Source organism: Nycticebus coucang, chromosome 4, assembly GCF_027406575.1.
Source record: "Nycticebus coucang isolate mNycCou1 chromosome 4, mNycCou1.pri, whole genome shotgun sequence".
In the NCBI taxonomy this organism is placed as follows: domain Eukaryota; kingdom Metazoa; phylum Chordata; class Mammalia; order Primates; family Lorisidae; genus Nycticebus; species Nycticebus coucang.
In genome coordinates this window covers 73,260,758-73,273,468 of record NC_069783.1, presented here as the reverse complement: position 1 = coordinate 73,273,468, position 12,711 = coordinate 73,260,758, and the positions used below count along the sequence as shown (strand labels likewise).

Here is a 12,711-nt window from a genome sequence, read left to right as displayed (position 1 = left end):
CAGCTCCGCCTAGGCTGCCTCCTCGCCCGCCCTACTCAGAGGCGGCGCTCAGGACGCCAGCAAGCAGACAGTAGGACGCGCAGCACGCCGGTACCTGAAGTCCTCCAGAAGTGCACGCCGGGACCAGGGTTCCGGGAGGCCGGCTCCTCCTCCGCTCCGCGAATGCCGGGAATTGTGGTCCCGGCGGTACTCGAGTTCTGAGGCGACCCATGCGGCCGCGGGGCATGCTGGGACTGCTAGCCCTTCCGGGGCGCCTCTGGACTTGGGGTTTGGCACCCTGGACGGATTACCAAATACTCCGCCTTCCCAGGAGCCCCAGCGGCCGAGTGCGAAGATGGCGGTGGCGGCGGCGGTCGGGCACTCCTGAGGCAGCTGTGATGGAGGTTTCCCCAGAGCCGGGGCCGGAGCGCCTCTTTGACTCGCACCGGTAAGAGTCCCGGCGGGAAGAGGCCGGCTCTGGCGTCCTCTGGGCCTTCGGCACCTCATCACCTCTCCTCTCGCCCCCAGGCTCCCGGGTGACGGCTTCCTGCTCCTTGCGCTACTGCTTTACGCGCCAGTGGGATTCTGCCTCCTGATCCTGCGCCTCTTTCTCGGGATCCACGTCTTCCTGGTCAGCTGCGCGCTGCCAGATAGCGTCCTTCGCAGGTTCCTACTCCGGCGCTCGGGGATTGAGTGTCAGGGCCGGGCCCGGCCCGAGGCCGCACAGTTACCTATGCCTGTACCCGCAGGTTCGTGGTACGGACCATGTGTGCCGTGCTGGGGCTCGTGGCTCGGCAGGAGAACTCCGGACTCCGGGATCACCGTGTCAGGGTCCTCATTTCCAACCATGTGACTCCTTTCGACCACAACATAGTCAATCTGCTCACCACCTGTAGCACCGTGAGTGGGGGCGAGGCTGAGAACGCCAAGGGCGGTTTCCTGGGGCCCAGCTCAAGGCTTCCCTTCTACCCACTTGGGTTTCCTATGGGGGATACTGAGCCTTGCCCCGCTCCTCTCCCCCACGTACCAGTTTTTCTCACTTTTCTCCATTTTTTTCTTCTTGCTTTCTCTCTTTCCCATTCCCAGCCTCTACTCAATAGTCCCCCCAGCTTTGTGTGCTGGTCTCGGGGCTTCATGGAGATGGATGGGCAGGGGGAGTTAGTGGAGTCACTCAAGAGATTCTGTGCTTCCACGAGGCTTCCCCCCACCCCTCTGCTGCTATTCCCCGAGGAAGAGGCCACCAATGGTCGGGAGGGGCTCCTGCACTTCAGGTGGGTGACCACAGGTTTTGGGTGCCAACTGGGTAGGTGGTCAAGCTCGTGGGCCCTTTGGTTTTAACAACCTTACTCAGCCCCCGACCCCCTCCTCCCTAGTACATTTCCTTTCTGTACACTTGGTTCTTGCCCCAGAATCCCGTATTCTCCATTTATCTACTTGTACAGTTTGACAGTTACCTGTTTTAAAACAGGTATGAGCTGCTAACTGGTCTGGCTGGATTCCCATCCCACTCTCTCCTTCTTCTCCTAGTTCTTGGCCATTTTCTATCCAAGATGTGGTACAACCTCTTACACTGCAAGTTCAGAGACCCCTGGTCTCTGTGGTGAGTGTGTGTTGGATAGGGAATCTCTGGGGCTTGGAGGGGAAGTTTCTCACTACTGGCCCTGCCTTAGGCCTCACTTTGTACCCTCTCCTCAGACGGTGTCCGATGCCTCCTGGGTCTCAGAACTGCTGTGGTCGCTTTTCGTCCCTTTCACGGTGTATCAAGTAAGGTATTAACTGTCCTCACTTTTTGGTGGCTGGGAAGAGGCTCATCTCAAGGTCAAGTGGCCTTTGCCCTGTCCAATTGTAGATCTTCTAATGTCAAGGTTCTACTACAGAAGCAACACAAATTATTATCTCCCTGCACTTACCATGAACAGAGGTACCAAAGTGGGGAAAGGGTGACAACCTGGACCCCAGGTGACTCCCAGCATGGTCCTGGATTTTTTTTTTGCAGGTGGCTTCGTCCTGTTCATCGCCAGCTGGGGGAGGGGAATGAGGAGTTTGCCCTCCGTGTACAACAGGTAGTAGGGTATGCAGGCAGGGTGGGGATGGGATGCCTGGTTAGGGAGTGGGGGAAGGATTCTTTAAACTTAATACTTGTAACTTTCCAATTCTCCTAGCTGGTGGCCAAGGAATTGGGGCAGACAGGGACACGGCTTACTCCAGCAGACAAAGCAGAGCACATGAAGCGACAAAGACACCCCAGAATACGCCCCCAGTCAGGTACGTTGTCTCTACATAAAACTTTGGGGGGGTTTGTTTTTTTGTTTTTGTTTTTTTCAGCCTACTGTGATTTCTTCCCTATTCCTCTACTAGTCATCTTCCCTTCCTGGTTCTCTACTAACCATATTTCTGATTTTTTTTCTTTAGCCCAGTCTTCTTTACCTCCCTCCCCCGGTCCTTCTCCTGATGTGCAGCTAGCAACTCTGGCTCAGAGAGTCAAGGAGGTTTTGCCTCATGTGCCATTGGGCGTCATCCAGAGAGACCTGGGTATGGAAAAGGGTGGCCCCACATAGGGAAACAGGCACAGGGAGGAAAGATGGGTTGTAAAGAAAGAAGGTAAACAGGAAGGGACTCCCCTCTCCTTGCTCTTCCCTTCTCCCTAGCCAGGACTGGCTGTGTAGACTTGACCATCACTAATCTGCTCGAGGGGGCTGTAGCTTTTATGCCTGAGGACATCACTGAGGGAACTCAGTCCCTACCCACAGCCACTACTCCCAAGGTGAGACCCAGGAAATGGTAAGGTCTAAGACTTAGGTGGGTTGGGGCAATCTGCATACTACCTTATCCCTGATCTGTCTTTTGATCCTGAGACCCTATCACAGTGCCTCTCTTGCAAAGTAGGCATTCGATGCGTGTTTAATGATGATGACTTCGCAAGCCCTCTGACATTGTGATCACCTCAGTTCCCCAGCTCTGGCCTGGTGACCTCTCAGCCCACAGCCCTAACATTTGCCAAGTCTTCCTGGGCCCGGCAGGAGAGTCTGCAGGAGCGCAAGCAAGCACTATATGAATATGCAAGAAGGTGAGGTAGTTAAAAGACAATGAGTAGAAAGGGGCAAATTGGAGAAAGGAATTATGCAGCTAATATGGCAAAGCCCACACAACATCTCTTCCTGTGTCCCACAGGAGATTCACAGAGAAACAAGCCCAGGAGGCTGACTGAGCTCAAAGGAACTGGATGGCACCCAGAGCCGCAGGACGGAGACTGGGGGCAGCTCTCGCCCAATTCACAACAGGCTGGATGGGTGGGTGATAAAAAGGGAGGGGCGAGGCTCCCCCGATACCACATTAAATTCAGGGTTTTCACTCAAGTTCTCTGTTATCTCTATGGGCCTTAAAAGCCTCATGAGCATGTTTCTTTTCTTTTGGTTGGAGAGAATGGGGCAAGAGTTGTCTTAGAGGTTTGTGGTGGGTGGTTAAAATGGAATTATCTGAAATCACCTCTTCATGCCAAGAGATGAGTGTAACTGAACTGAAGACCTAGCAGCTACTGGACCCAGCTTGGATGTTCAGCCCAGATTTTTTAAGAAACTACTGTAAAACTACAAGTCCCAGAATGCATCTCATAAGCAAAATACCTGTCATCCCATCTGTAGAGTTCACACATGCTCCATGTGGTGCCTGGATCCTGTTTTCCATAGGTTCTGGAGTAGGCTAAATAAGGTGAAGCAAATGGCCCCACCCCAAAAGCAGGCTTCCTGATTGAGTTAGAGCCAAGCCTCAGGGTGGAGCCGGAATTTACCTTTGTACTACAGATCAGGGTTAGTGGTGACTAGCTGTGTAGGTCCGGAACTGACTGCCACGGTGACACGTCTCAGAGCTGCAAGCAGGTTTGAATCCAGTATCCCTGTGGCCCTGCTGTCCCTCCCCACCCCCATGAATTTTATTCTTCCCCTGGGGACCTTCCCATGGGTTATTAGACCTCACACAATTTCTACTACCCCTAAGAACTCCTGCTTGCCACAGGATTTCTACCATACTACCCAACTGCAGGGTAGTCCACTTGTGATAGTCCCTTATGAAAACAGCCCTCCCTCTTCCTGGCAGGCAAGAAATGCTGGGGAGGATTCACCCCAGAGCATTATTACCTGAGAGTAGAGGGTTAAGGATCAGGGCTGAGGTGGAAAGATGGTGTCAGTCACCAAATATGAGGCCTTACTTGCTGCCCTGCCTTACGTAGGTCCTGCCAGACAGGCAGCATGACCTCTCAGCCTCTCAAACTGGCAGACGAGTCTGGTCCAAGTCTTGAGGAATCTGAACTGGCTGTAAACCCTTTTGATGGGCTTCCCTTCTCTTCCCGCTACTATGAGCTCCTTGCGCAACGCCGGGCCTTGCCCATCTGGGCTGCTCGCTTTATCTTCCTGGAACAGCTGGAGAGTAACCCCACTGGAGTGGTGCTGGTGTCTGGGAAGCCTGGCTCTGGCAAGAGTACCCAGGTGGGGGGCATTCTAGGCATGAACAAGGGGAGGAGCAAGGAACTGGCTTTTCCCTGGGCAAGGGGGGACTGGGCCGCATGGGGTCATGGAGAAGGTAAGCAAAGGGAGATGGGTTAGGCTGGCTAGGTGCCACTGGTGAAAGTCTAGGGGACTCCCTACAAAAGGAAAGATTAAACTGGCTATGGTTCCCCTAGCACTTTTCACTGAAGTCATAGGTCTCCCTGATTGGTTGTCCCTCTGCCTCTACCACAGATCCCTCAGTGGTGTGCAGAGTTTGCACTGGCCAGGGGGTTCCAGAAGGGGCAGGTTACTGTCACTCAGCCCTACCCTCAGGCAGCACTGAGCCTAGCTCTGCGGGTTGCTGATGAGATGGATCTCACCTTGGGTCATGAGGTTGGATACAGCATCCCCCAGGAGGACTGCACGGGGCCCAACACTCTCCTCAGGTGGGTCTCTCTATAGCCGTGGTTCTCAACCTGTGGGTCGCGACCCCTTCAGAACTGTATTAAAGGACTGCGGCATTAGGAAAGTTGAGAACCACTGCTCTATAGATCTGACCAAAGCTAATTCCCCTTGTCCAGTAGAGAGAAGCCTAGTCCTCTAACATCTTAACCATGCCCTCCCTCAGCCCAATTCACCCTTCAAATTATGCATGGTCAGCAGCTAAATTAAGCCCTTGAATCCCAACCAGGGGCCCCAGATATTCACCCTCACACTCATCACAAAAATCTCATTTCCCAGCTGTGTAGCTTGTGAACAAAGTGTTCTCAGTGGGGTTGTGGGGTCACAGTTAAGGGTCCACAGTCTAAGGTAGTCAGTCACAGTATCTTTTTCTGACCTTCAATATCAAAATTTAGGCCCCTTGAGAAGTTCCCCTGGAGTTCTGGCTGGCTAGTGTCCACACTGACTCCTCTGCCTGCTACCAATGCCAACAGGTTCTGCTGGGACAGGCTGCTTCTGCAGGAGATGGCCTCAAACCGGGGCAATGGAGCCTGGGGTGTGCTGGTGCTGGATGAGGCCCAGGAACGCTCAGTGGCCTCGGATTTGCTCCAGGGGCTACTGCGAGATACCAGCCTGAGAAACCTTCCAGGGGGCCTCAGAGTGGTTGTAGTTACTGACCCTGCCCTTGAACCTAAGCTCCGAGCCTTCTGGGGCAATCCTCCTACTGTGCATGTACCCACAGAGTCTGGAGAGAGTCCCACCCCTGTCTATATGGACACTGTCCCTTCTGATCTAGTGGAAGCTGCCTGCCAAGCAGTGCTCAAGTTGTGTCAGAAGGAAACTCCAGGAGATGTGCTAATATACTTGCCCAGTGAGGAGGTAAAAAAAAAAAAGGCACCTGTAGTCCCAGCTACTCAGGAGGCTGAGGCAAGAGAATCACCTAAGCCCAAGTGCTGGAGGTTGCTGTGAGCTGTGACACCATGGCACTCTACCGAGGGCCACAAAGTGAGACTCTGTCTCTAGAAAAAAAAAAAAAAAAGAAAAGGAAAATGAGCTACAAAGGAGGTACTCATTTACCATCCTTTACCAGAGAAATGGGAATAATGCTTGTTAGGACAGTGGCATTGTGTTTCTTCTCTGCTGGGGTCCTGGGGAAAAACTCAAGGATTTCAGGGTAAAGAAGTTCACCATTCGGGTGGTGCCTGTGGCTCAAAGGAGTAAGATGCCGGCCCCATATGCCAGAGGTGGTGGGTTCAAACCCAGCCCCAGCCAAAAACTGCAAAAAAAATCGTAAAGAAGTCCACCATTCACTTTTTTATTCCCTCTAATGCAGAGGTTTGTAGCTCAGTAAACCTTTGAAATTGTAATACCCTCAATTTTATGAGCATGTGCCTTTCTTCAAAGTGAAGGCCCATGGCTTTCATTAGTTTTTTAAAGAGATCTGTGACCTCAAAATGTGGGAATCGCACTAATGCCCCACCCTCTCCTCAGGAGATTTCTCTGTGCTGTGAATCCTTGTCCAGGAAAGTGGAGTCTCTGACTTTCCAAGGGCCTCCACCACGGGTGCTCCCCCTTCACCCAGGCTGTGGTCAAGCCATTCAGGCTGTGTACGAGGATTTAGACATGGGTGCCCAAAAGGTGGTGGTTACTCACTGGCTGGCTGACTCCTCCTTCTCTCTCCCTTCCATTCGACACATCATTGACTCAGGACTGGAGCTCCGAAGTGTGAGTGAGAAAGAGATGGTGGGGAGTTGGGCTAAAGATAAAAAATGGCCCACTCTGGGCTCAGTGCCTGTGGCTCAAGCAGCTAAGGCACCAGCCACAGACACCTGAGCTGGCGGGTTCAAATCTAGCACAGGCCCGCCAAACTACAATGACCGCTGCAACTAAAAAAATAGCCGGGTATTGTGGCGGGTGCCTGTAGTTCCAGCTACTTGGGAGGCAGAGGCAGGAGAATCGCTTGAGCCCAGGAGTTGGAGGTTGCTGTGAGTTGCAATGCTACAGCACTCTACCCAGGGCGACAGCTTGAGGCTCTGTCTCCAAAAAAAAAAAAGGCCCACTCTGATCTATCTTGGCCTTGGTTGGGGGGTGGGCAACAGGTTTACAATCCTCAGATCCGAGCAGAATCCCAAGTGTTGAGACCAATCAGCAAGTGTCAGGCAGAGGCAAGACGACAGAGAGCAAGAGGGTTCCCACCTGGTAAGAGCCTTTGCTTTCACTGAAATCAACCACAAAGGGAGTTGCCAACCATGCAAACCCTGAGGAATCTATAGTGGTCTTATTTCCGAGGTCTTTCTCTCCTCAGGATCCTGCCTCTGCCTGTATCCTAAGTCCTTCTTAGAACTAGAGGCTCCCTCATTGCCCCAACCCAGGGTGTGTGAGGAGAATCTGAGTCCCCTGGTGCTACTACTAAAGAGGAGACAGATTGCAGAGCAAGGAGAGTGTCACTTCCTGGACCAGCCTGGTGAGCCCCTCTCCTGCCTAAGTGCTGCTATTAACCCTTCAGCTCTAAAACTTCACACTCTGTAAGCACTGTTTCCTCACCAGCTCCGGAAGCACTGATGCAGGCCCTGGAAGACTTAGACTATCTGGCAGCCCTGGATGATGATGGGAATCTGTCAGACCTGGGTGTCATCCTATCAGAGTTCCCCTTACCCCCTGAATTGGCCAAAGCCCTGCTGGCCTCATGCGAGTTTGACTGTGTGGACGAGATGCTCACCCTGGCTGCCATGCTCACTGGTATAAATCACTGCTATAAATCAGTGGCTCTTTAGCCACTTCAGCCCTTCCCCTGTGCTTTGGTGCTCCTACAGCCCCATCCTTTCCTCTTCACTCTACTTCCTGCCCTTCACAGTACTTAAAGAACTGGCCTTAATCTTCTATCCCTCTCTTGTCTTGCTAGCCTTTTCTTTTCTGCTGGTTCTTGTTCCTCAACATGTTCAAATCTCTCCTGTCTGTTACTGCTAAAACACATACCCATCCTTCCTCAACCCTATGCTCTTTTTTAGTTATACAGCATGATCTCTATCTTGTTCAATCTAACATTTTGCTTGCCACTGAATTCCAGCTTCAGGCCCACCATACCACTGAAACAGCTTTCAGCTCACCGGTTATCCCCCCCCACCCACAAATCCCTAACTCAGTGGACACTTTTAGGCCCTTATTTACGACTGTCTTGACCCTTGAGACCCTAGGAGACACTTGGCTCCTACACTGAAACTGACTCCTTCCTATAAGTCTCTTTGATGTTGCTCCTCATGACTTTCATCCTACCTCTCTAGCCATTTCTTAATCTCCTCCCTGAGTTCTTCATCCTCTGCTTGTATATTATAAGTAGTCTTCAGGATTCTGTTCTTACTTCTTTTTTCTTCTCACTTCCTGAACTCTCTGAGCAAATTCATTCACTTTCCTGTGAATTGAATGTGATTGAAAGTACTTTCATCTGGGCAGTGCCTGTGGCTCAAAGGGATAAGGCGCCAGCCCCATATGCTGGAGGTGGCGGGTTCAAACCCAGTCCTGGCCAAAAACTGCAAAAAAAAAAAAAAGAAGAAAGTACTTTCATCCTTAAAATTCCCAAATCTTATATCTTGTATCTCTCAGCCAATACCATTTTACTTAGATGAGAGAGAGGGATTGCTCCAATTTTGTATTCCTACCTTCAGATGATACCTTCAGTTCTACTGCTTCATTACCATCACTGTATACTAATCTTTCTACAGGTTCTTTCATTTTTTTATCTCCTAATGTCTTTTTTAAAATGTCTGGTTTTGGGTGGTGCCTGTGGCTCAATGGGTAGGGCCCATATACCAAGGGTGTCGGGTTCAAACCCAGCCCCGGCCAAACTGCAACAAAAAATAGCCGGGCGTTGTGGCAGGTGCCTGTAGTCCCAGCTACTCAGAAGGCTGAGGCAAGAGAATCGCATAAGCCCAGGAGTTGGAGGTTGCTGTAAGCTGTGAGGCCATGGCACTCTACCGAGGGCAATGCAATAAGACTCCATCTCTTAAAAAAAAAAAAAAAAATTCTTGTTTCTTGGCTCAGTGCCTGTAGCTCAGTAGCTAGGGCACCAGCCACATACACTAGAGCTGGCAGGTTCAAACCCAGCCCAGGCCAGCTAAAACAACAATGACAATGACAACCAAAAAATAGCCAGGCATTGTGGCGGGTGCCTGTAGTCCCAGCTACTTGGGAGGCTAAGGCAAGAGAATGGCTTAAGCCCAAGAGTTTGAGGTTGCTGTGAGCTGTGACACCATGGCAGTCTACCCAGGGCAACATAGTGAGACTCTCTCTCAAAAAAAAGTTTTTTTTTCGGGGCGGTGCCTGTGGCTCAGTCGGTAAGGCGCCGGCCCCATATACAGAGGGTGGCGGGTTCAAACCCGGCCTCAGCTGAACTGCAACTGCAACCAAAAAATAGCTGGGTGTTGCGGTGGGCACCTGTAGTCCCAGCTACTTGGGAGGGTGAGGCAAGAGAATCGCTTAAGCCCAGGAGTTGGAGGTTGCTGTGAGCTGTGTGAGGCCATGGCACTCTACCGAGGGCCATAAAGTGAGACTCTGTCTCTACAAAAAAAAAAAAAAAAAGTTTTTTTTCTTGTTTCTCTCCATATTCACTGTCAAAGCCAATGTTAGGGCCTCATCATTATTCAGCTATATTCCTTTAATGGCTTCATGAGTAGCCATTTGAACTTTTTCAAATACATGGACTCTCTTACTTAAAAGCTATTCTTCAACAGCTATTCTTTACCTTAAAGACAGAATGGAAACTCCTTAGCATAACACATCTAGTTTCTCATGACCTTGCCTATACATACCTCTCCAGCTTTATCTCCTGCCATTCTGCTGTATGCCATTTCCTCTACCCACATCAAATGGCTTAGAGTTTCCGAATATGCCTCATTATTATTAACTTCCATGCCATGCTGTTCCCATAGACTAAACACTCTCCCTGCTCCTTCTCCACTGAGCTTATTCTTCCTCAAACTTCAAATACTGGCCCAATGGTTCTTGTCCTTTTCCCTCACTCACCCTGTCCCTACCACCCAAAGCCTCTCTTTGTCTCCAGAGTACCACATATACAAACCTGTTATGTAAAGTCTGTTTTCTTGTTGGCCTCTCTCCACCAGACTCTAATCTCCTGAGGGAAGAGCCTATCTTTCATTTATTTATTCTTGATGTTTAACAAAGTGCATAGCACTTAATTCTACCTGTACTGTACTATCCTTTCTCATTTCCCAAAATTGCCTTTCTATCTTCTGCCTCCAGCTGCTCCTGGATTTACCCATCCTCCACTCTGTGCAGAAGAAGCTGCTCTGCGTCGGGCCTTGGAACATGTGGATGGTGACCACAGCTCTCTCATCCAAGTGTATGAAGCATTTGTACAAAGTGAGCTCTGATTTTTCAAAGAGGGGGAGTGGTGTACAACCAGCTGACAGATCTCTGTGCCCAGAAAGAGGTGGCCATTTTGCCAAGGGTTGGGTTTTTCAGGGTCTCAAGGACTTTAATTGTAGCTGTTTCCTTTCTTCTCATAGGTGGAGCAGATGAGGCTTGGTGCCAGGCCCGAGGTCTAAACTGGGCAGCTTTGTGTCAGGCCCAGAAACTTCGAGGAGAGCTCCTAGAACTCATGCAGCAAATTGAACTTCCCTTGTCCCAACCAGACTTTGGCTCTGAGCAGAATCGTATAGCCCTTCAGAAAGCACTGGTGTCAGGATACTTCCTCAAGGTTAGGGGAAAGATTTTGGGTGAAGGTGATAAAAAGAGCAGAAGGCAGAAAGAACAAATATTTTTATGCCACCTCTGAAATTGGGGTCCAGCCACCTCTGAAATTGGGGTCCAGGTAGCCATATAAAGATTCTTTAGAACCAAGAAGAACCTTTCCTTTAGGCTCAGTGCCCGGAGCTCAGTGGTTAGGGCGCAAGCCACATGCACCAGAGCTGATGTGCAGCCCAGGACTGCTAAGCAAAAACCATAGCCAGGCATTGTGGCAGGGTGCCTGAAGTCCCAGCTACTCAGGAGGCTGAGGCAAGAGAATCACTTGAGCCCAAGAGTTTGAGGTTGCTGTGAGCTATGAAGCCAGGGCACTCTACCAAGGATGACAAAGTGAGACTCTGTCTCAATTAAAAAAAAAAAAGAACTTTTCCTTTGAGGCTTTGGGGTACAAGAGTCTATGAAAAATGCCCTATGGTGTAGTAGGTTCCAGAAAACACCTAAAGGTAATGCTTTATTTTTAATACTCTTACCAACATTACTAATTCTTTCTCAGCCCTTTTTCTTTTTAACAAATACTATCTGCCTCTTTAGTTTTATTTATTCCATCAATGTCTTTTCCTTTCAATGAGGTGGCCCGAGACACAGACGGGACTGGAAATTACCTGCTCCTAACCCATAAGCATGTAGCCCAGCTGTCCTCCTCCTGCTGCTATCGAAGCCGCAGGGCTCCAGCCAGACCCCCACCATGGGTGCTTTACCACAATTTCTCCATCTCCAAGGACAACTGCCTTTTCATTGTTTCTGAGATTCAACCACAGATGTAAGTTCCTTGACACTCTACCCGTACTGCCCACTCTTCTCCCTGGGGTCAAAATGATGTCTGGGGAGTTAGAGAGACTTAAGAAGAAAGGGTTGGACAGTGCCTGTGGCTCAGGAGTAGGGAAAATAAAAATAAAAGAAGAAGAAGAAGAAAGGGTCTTAGTAGTTTGTAAAAACATAATTTGACTAGGTGTGGTGGCTCCTGTCTGTAATCCTAACACTCTGGGAGGCCCAGGTGGGTGGATTGCTTGAGCTGCAGAGTTTGAGACCAGAATAGCAAGAGTGAGACCCCATCTCTACTAAAAATAGAAAAACTAGTCAGGCATTGTGGTGGGCACCTGTAGTCCTCCTCAGGAGGCTGAGGCAAGAGGATTGCGTGAGCCCAAGATTTTGAGGTTGCTGTGAGTTATGAAGACATGGCACTCTACCCAGGTAACAGAGTGAGACTCTGTCTCAAAAAAATAAAAAAATAACAACAACTCACCCCCTCCCCATATACCTTGAGGAAAGAGAACTTGTGAAGTTTAAAAGAAGATACAGATGATCTGATTGTGACTCTCTCTGTCAGGCTGGTGGAGTTGGCCCCTCCATACTTCCTGAGTAACTTGCCCCCCAGTGAGGGTAGAGACTTCTTGAACCAGCTACGAGAAGAAATGGTAGAATCTTCAGCAGAGAGTGAATCCTCCTCAGCCCAGGAGTTCAGAGATGCCTGTGTCCTGCAGTGACCTGCCTGCCTAAGGAATGGAGCTGAACTCCTCTCATCATATTAGATCCTCTCTCAGGCTAGCATCAAGGCAGCCAGCCAGAGTTAGAAGCCCAAATTTTAGGGTCTTATGTAAATCCTGGAACCTGAATCCAAAGAAATGGTGGACTGAGGGTGGAGAGAACAGGATAAGCCTCAGTCTACATAGGGTAGGACCCTTTCCTTAGCCTTTTCCAATTAACTAGAAAGGGACTGACATGCTTCCCATTCCTCCAATTTATGCCAAATACATTCACATACTCCCCTTTGGTCTATAAAAGATTTTTTCTATGATGCCAAATTTGAGTTTGGTTCTGCAATACCATATACAACATCCATCAGTTAGAGATGACACAGTATCAAAGATCCAGGGCCAAATCATCCAGCTGTAGCCTCTTGCCTGGTATCCATCTCTGGTCAGGCCTTCATGCCATGCCATGACCACCGTCGCTATCACCACCACAGAACATGAGTCATCTGGCTATAGTTTGTCTCTGGCCCTGCCTTTCTTCCCTCTGTCACCCTGCTCCTGCCTCCAGAGTAGGAAGA

General features: G+C 50.0%; 2 protein-coding genes across 7 annotated transcripts; both read left to right on the top strand.

The window, feature by feature from the left end:
- Positions 1-209: 209 nt before the first annotated feature.
- AUP1 (AUP1 lipid droplet regulating VLDL assembly factor) lies at positions 210-3,336 on the top strand. Of its 5 annotated transcripts, none has more exons than XM_053590019.1 (12): positions 210-427; positions 508-645; positions 729-879; positions 1,066-1,250; positions 1,507-1,579; positions 1,675-1,748; positions 1,976-2,042; positions 2,142-2,244; positions 2,392-2,511; positions 2,628-2,743; positions 2,958-3,046; positions 3,151-3,336. In XM_053590019.1, the coding sequence occupies exons 1-12, from the start codon at positions 210-212 to the stop codon at positions 3,185-3,187; spliced, it is 1,371 nt and encodes a 456-aa protein (XP_053445994.1). In that variant the 3' UTR covers positions 3,188-3,336. The 5 variants fall into 5 exon arrangements, with proteins under 5 accessions (XP_053445994.1, XP_053445993.1, XP_053445991.1 ...); XM_053590018.1 differs by having other exon boundaries at positions 2,928-3,046; XM_053590016.1 differs by having other exon boundaries at positions 729-1,250; positions 2,928-3,046.
- Positions 3,337-3,444: 108 nt separating this feature from the next.
- DQX1 (DEAQ-box RNA dependent ATPase 1) lies at positions 3,445-12,463 on the top strand. 2 transcript variants are annotated; one of them, XM_053590011.1, is made up of 12 exons: positions 3,445-3,854; positions 4,205-4,460; positions 4,713-4,906; positions 5,396-5,780; positions 6,393-6,626; positions 7,001-7,100; positions 7,207-7,365; positions 7,449-7,640; positions 10,158-10,277; positions 10,424-10,614; positions 11,231-11,421; positions 11,989-12,463. In XM_053590011.1, exons 2-12 carry the CDS (start codon positions 4,224-4,226, stop codon positions 12,143-12,145), a joined length of 2,160 nt encoding a protein of 719 aa, XP_053445986.1. In that variant the 5' UTR covers positions 3,445-3,854; positions 4,205-4,223; the 3' UTR covers positions 12,146-12,463. The 2 variants fall into 2 exon arrangements, with proteins under 2 accessions (XP_053445986.1, XP_053445987.1); XM_053590012.1 differs by having other exon boundaries at positions 3,810-3,865.
- The last annotated feature ends 248 nt before the right edge of the window (positions 12,464-12,711 follow it).

Excerpts from the sequence above, each read along its gene's own strand:
- DQX1 (XM_053590011.1), top strand. The coding sequence starts at position 4,224 with ATGACCTCTCAGCCTCTCAAACTGGCAGACGAGTCTGGTCCAAGTCTT. Across the intron at positions 4,907-5,395 it reads GGGCCCAACACTCTCCTCAG|GTTCTGCTGGGACAGGCTGC; the intron begins GTGGGTCTCTCT and ends CAATGCCAACAG. Across the intron at positions 7,101-7,206 it reads AGCAAGAGGGTTCCCACCTG|GATCCTGCCTCTGCCTGTAT; the intron begins GTAAGAGCCTTT and ends TTCTCTCCTCAG.
- AUP1 (XM_053590016.1), top strand. The coding sequence starts at position 210 with ATGCGGCCGCGGGGCATGCTGGGACTGCTAGCCCTTCCGGGGCGCCTC. Across the intron at positions 1,749-1,975 it reads TTCACGGTGTATCAAGTAAG|GTGGCTTCGTCCTGTTCATC; the intron begins GTATTAACTGTC and ends TTTTTTTTGCAG. Across the intron at positions 2,245-2,391 it reads CAGAATACGCCCCCAGTCAG|CCCAGTCTTCTTTACCTCCC; the intron begins GTACGTTGTCTC and ends TTTTTTCTTTAG.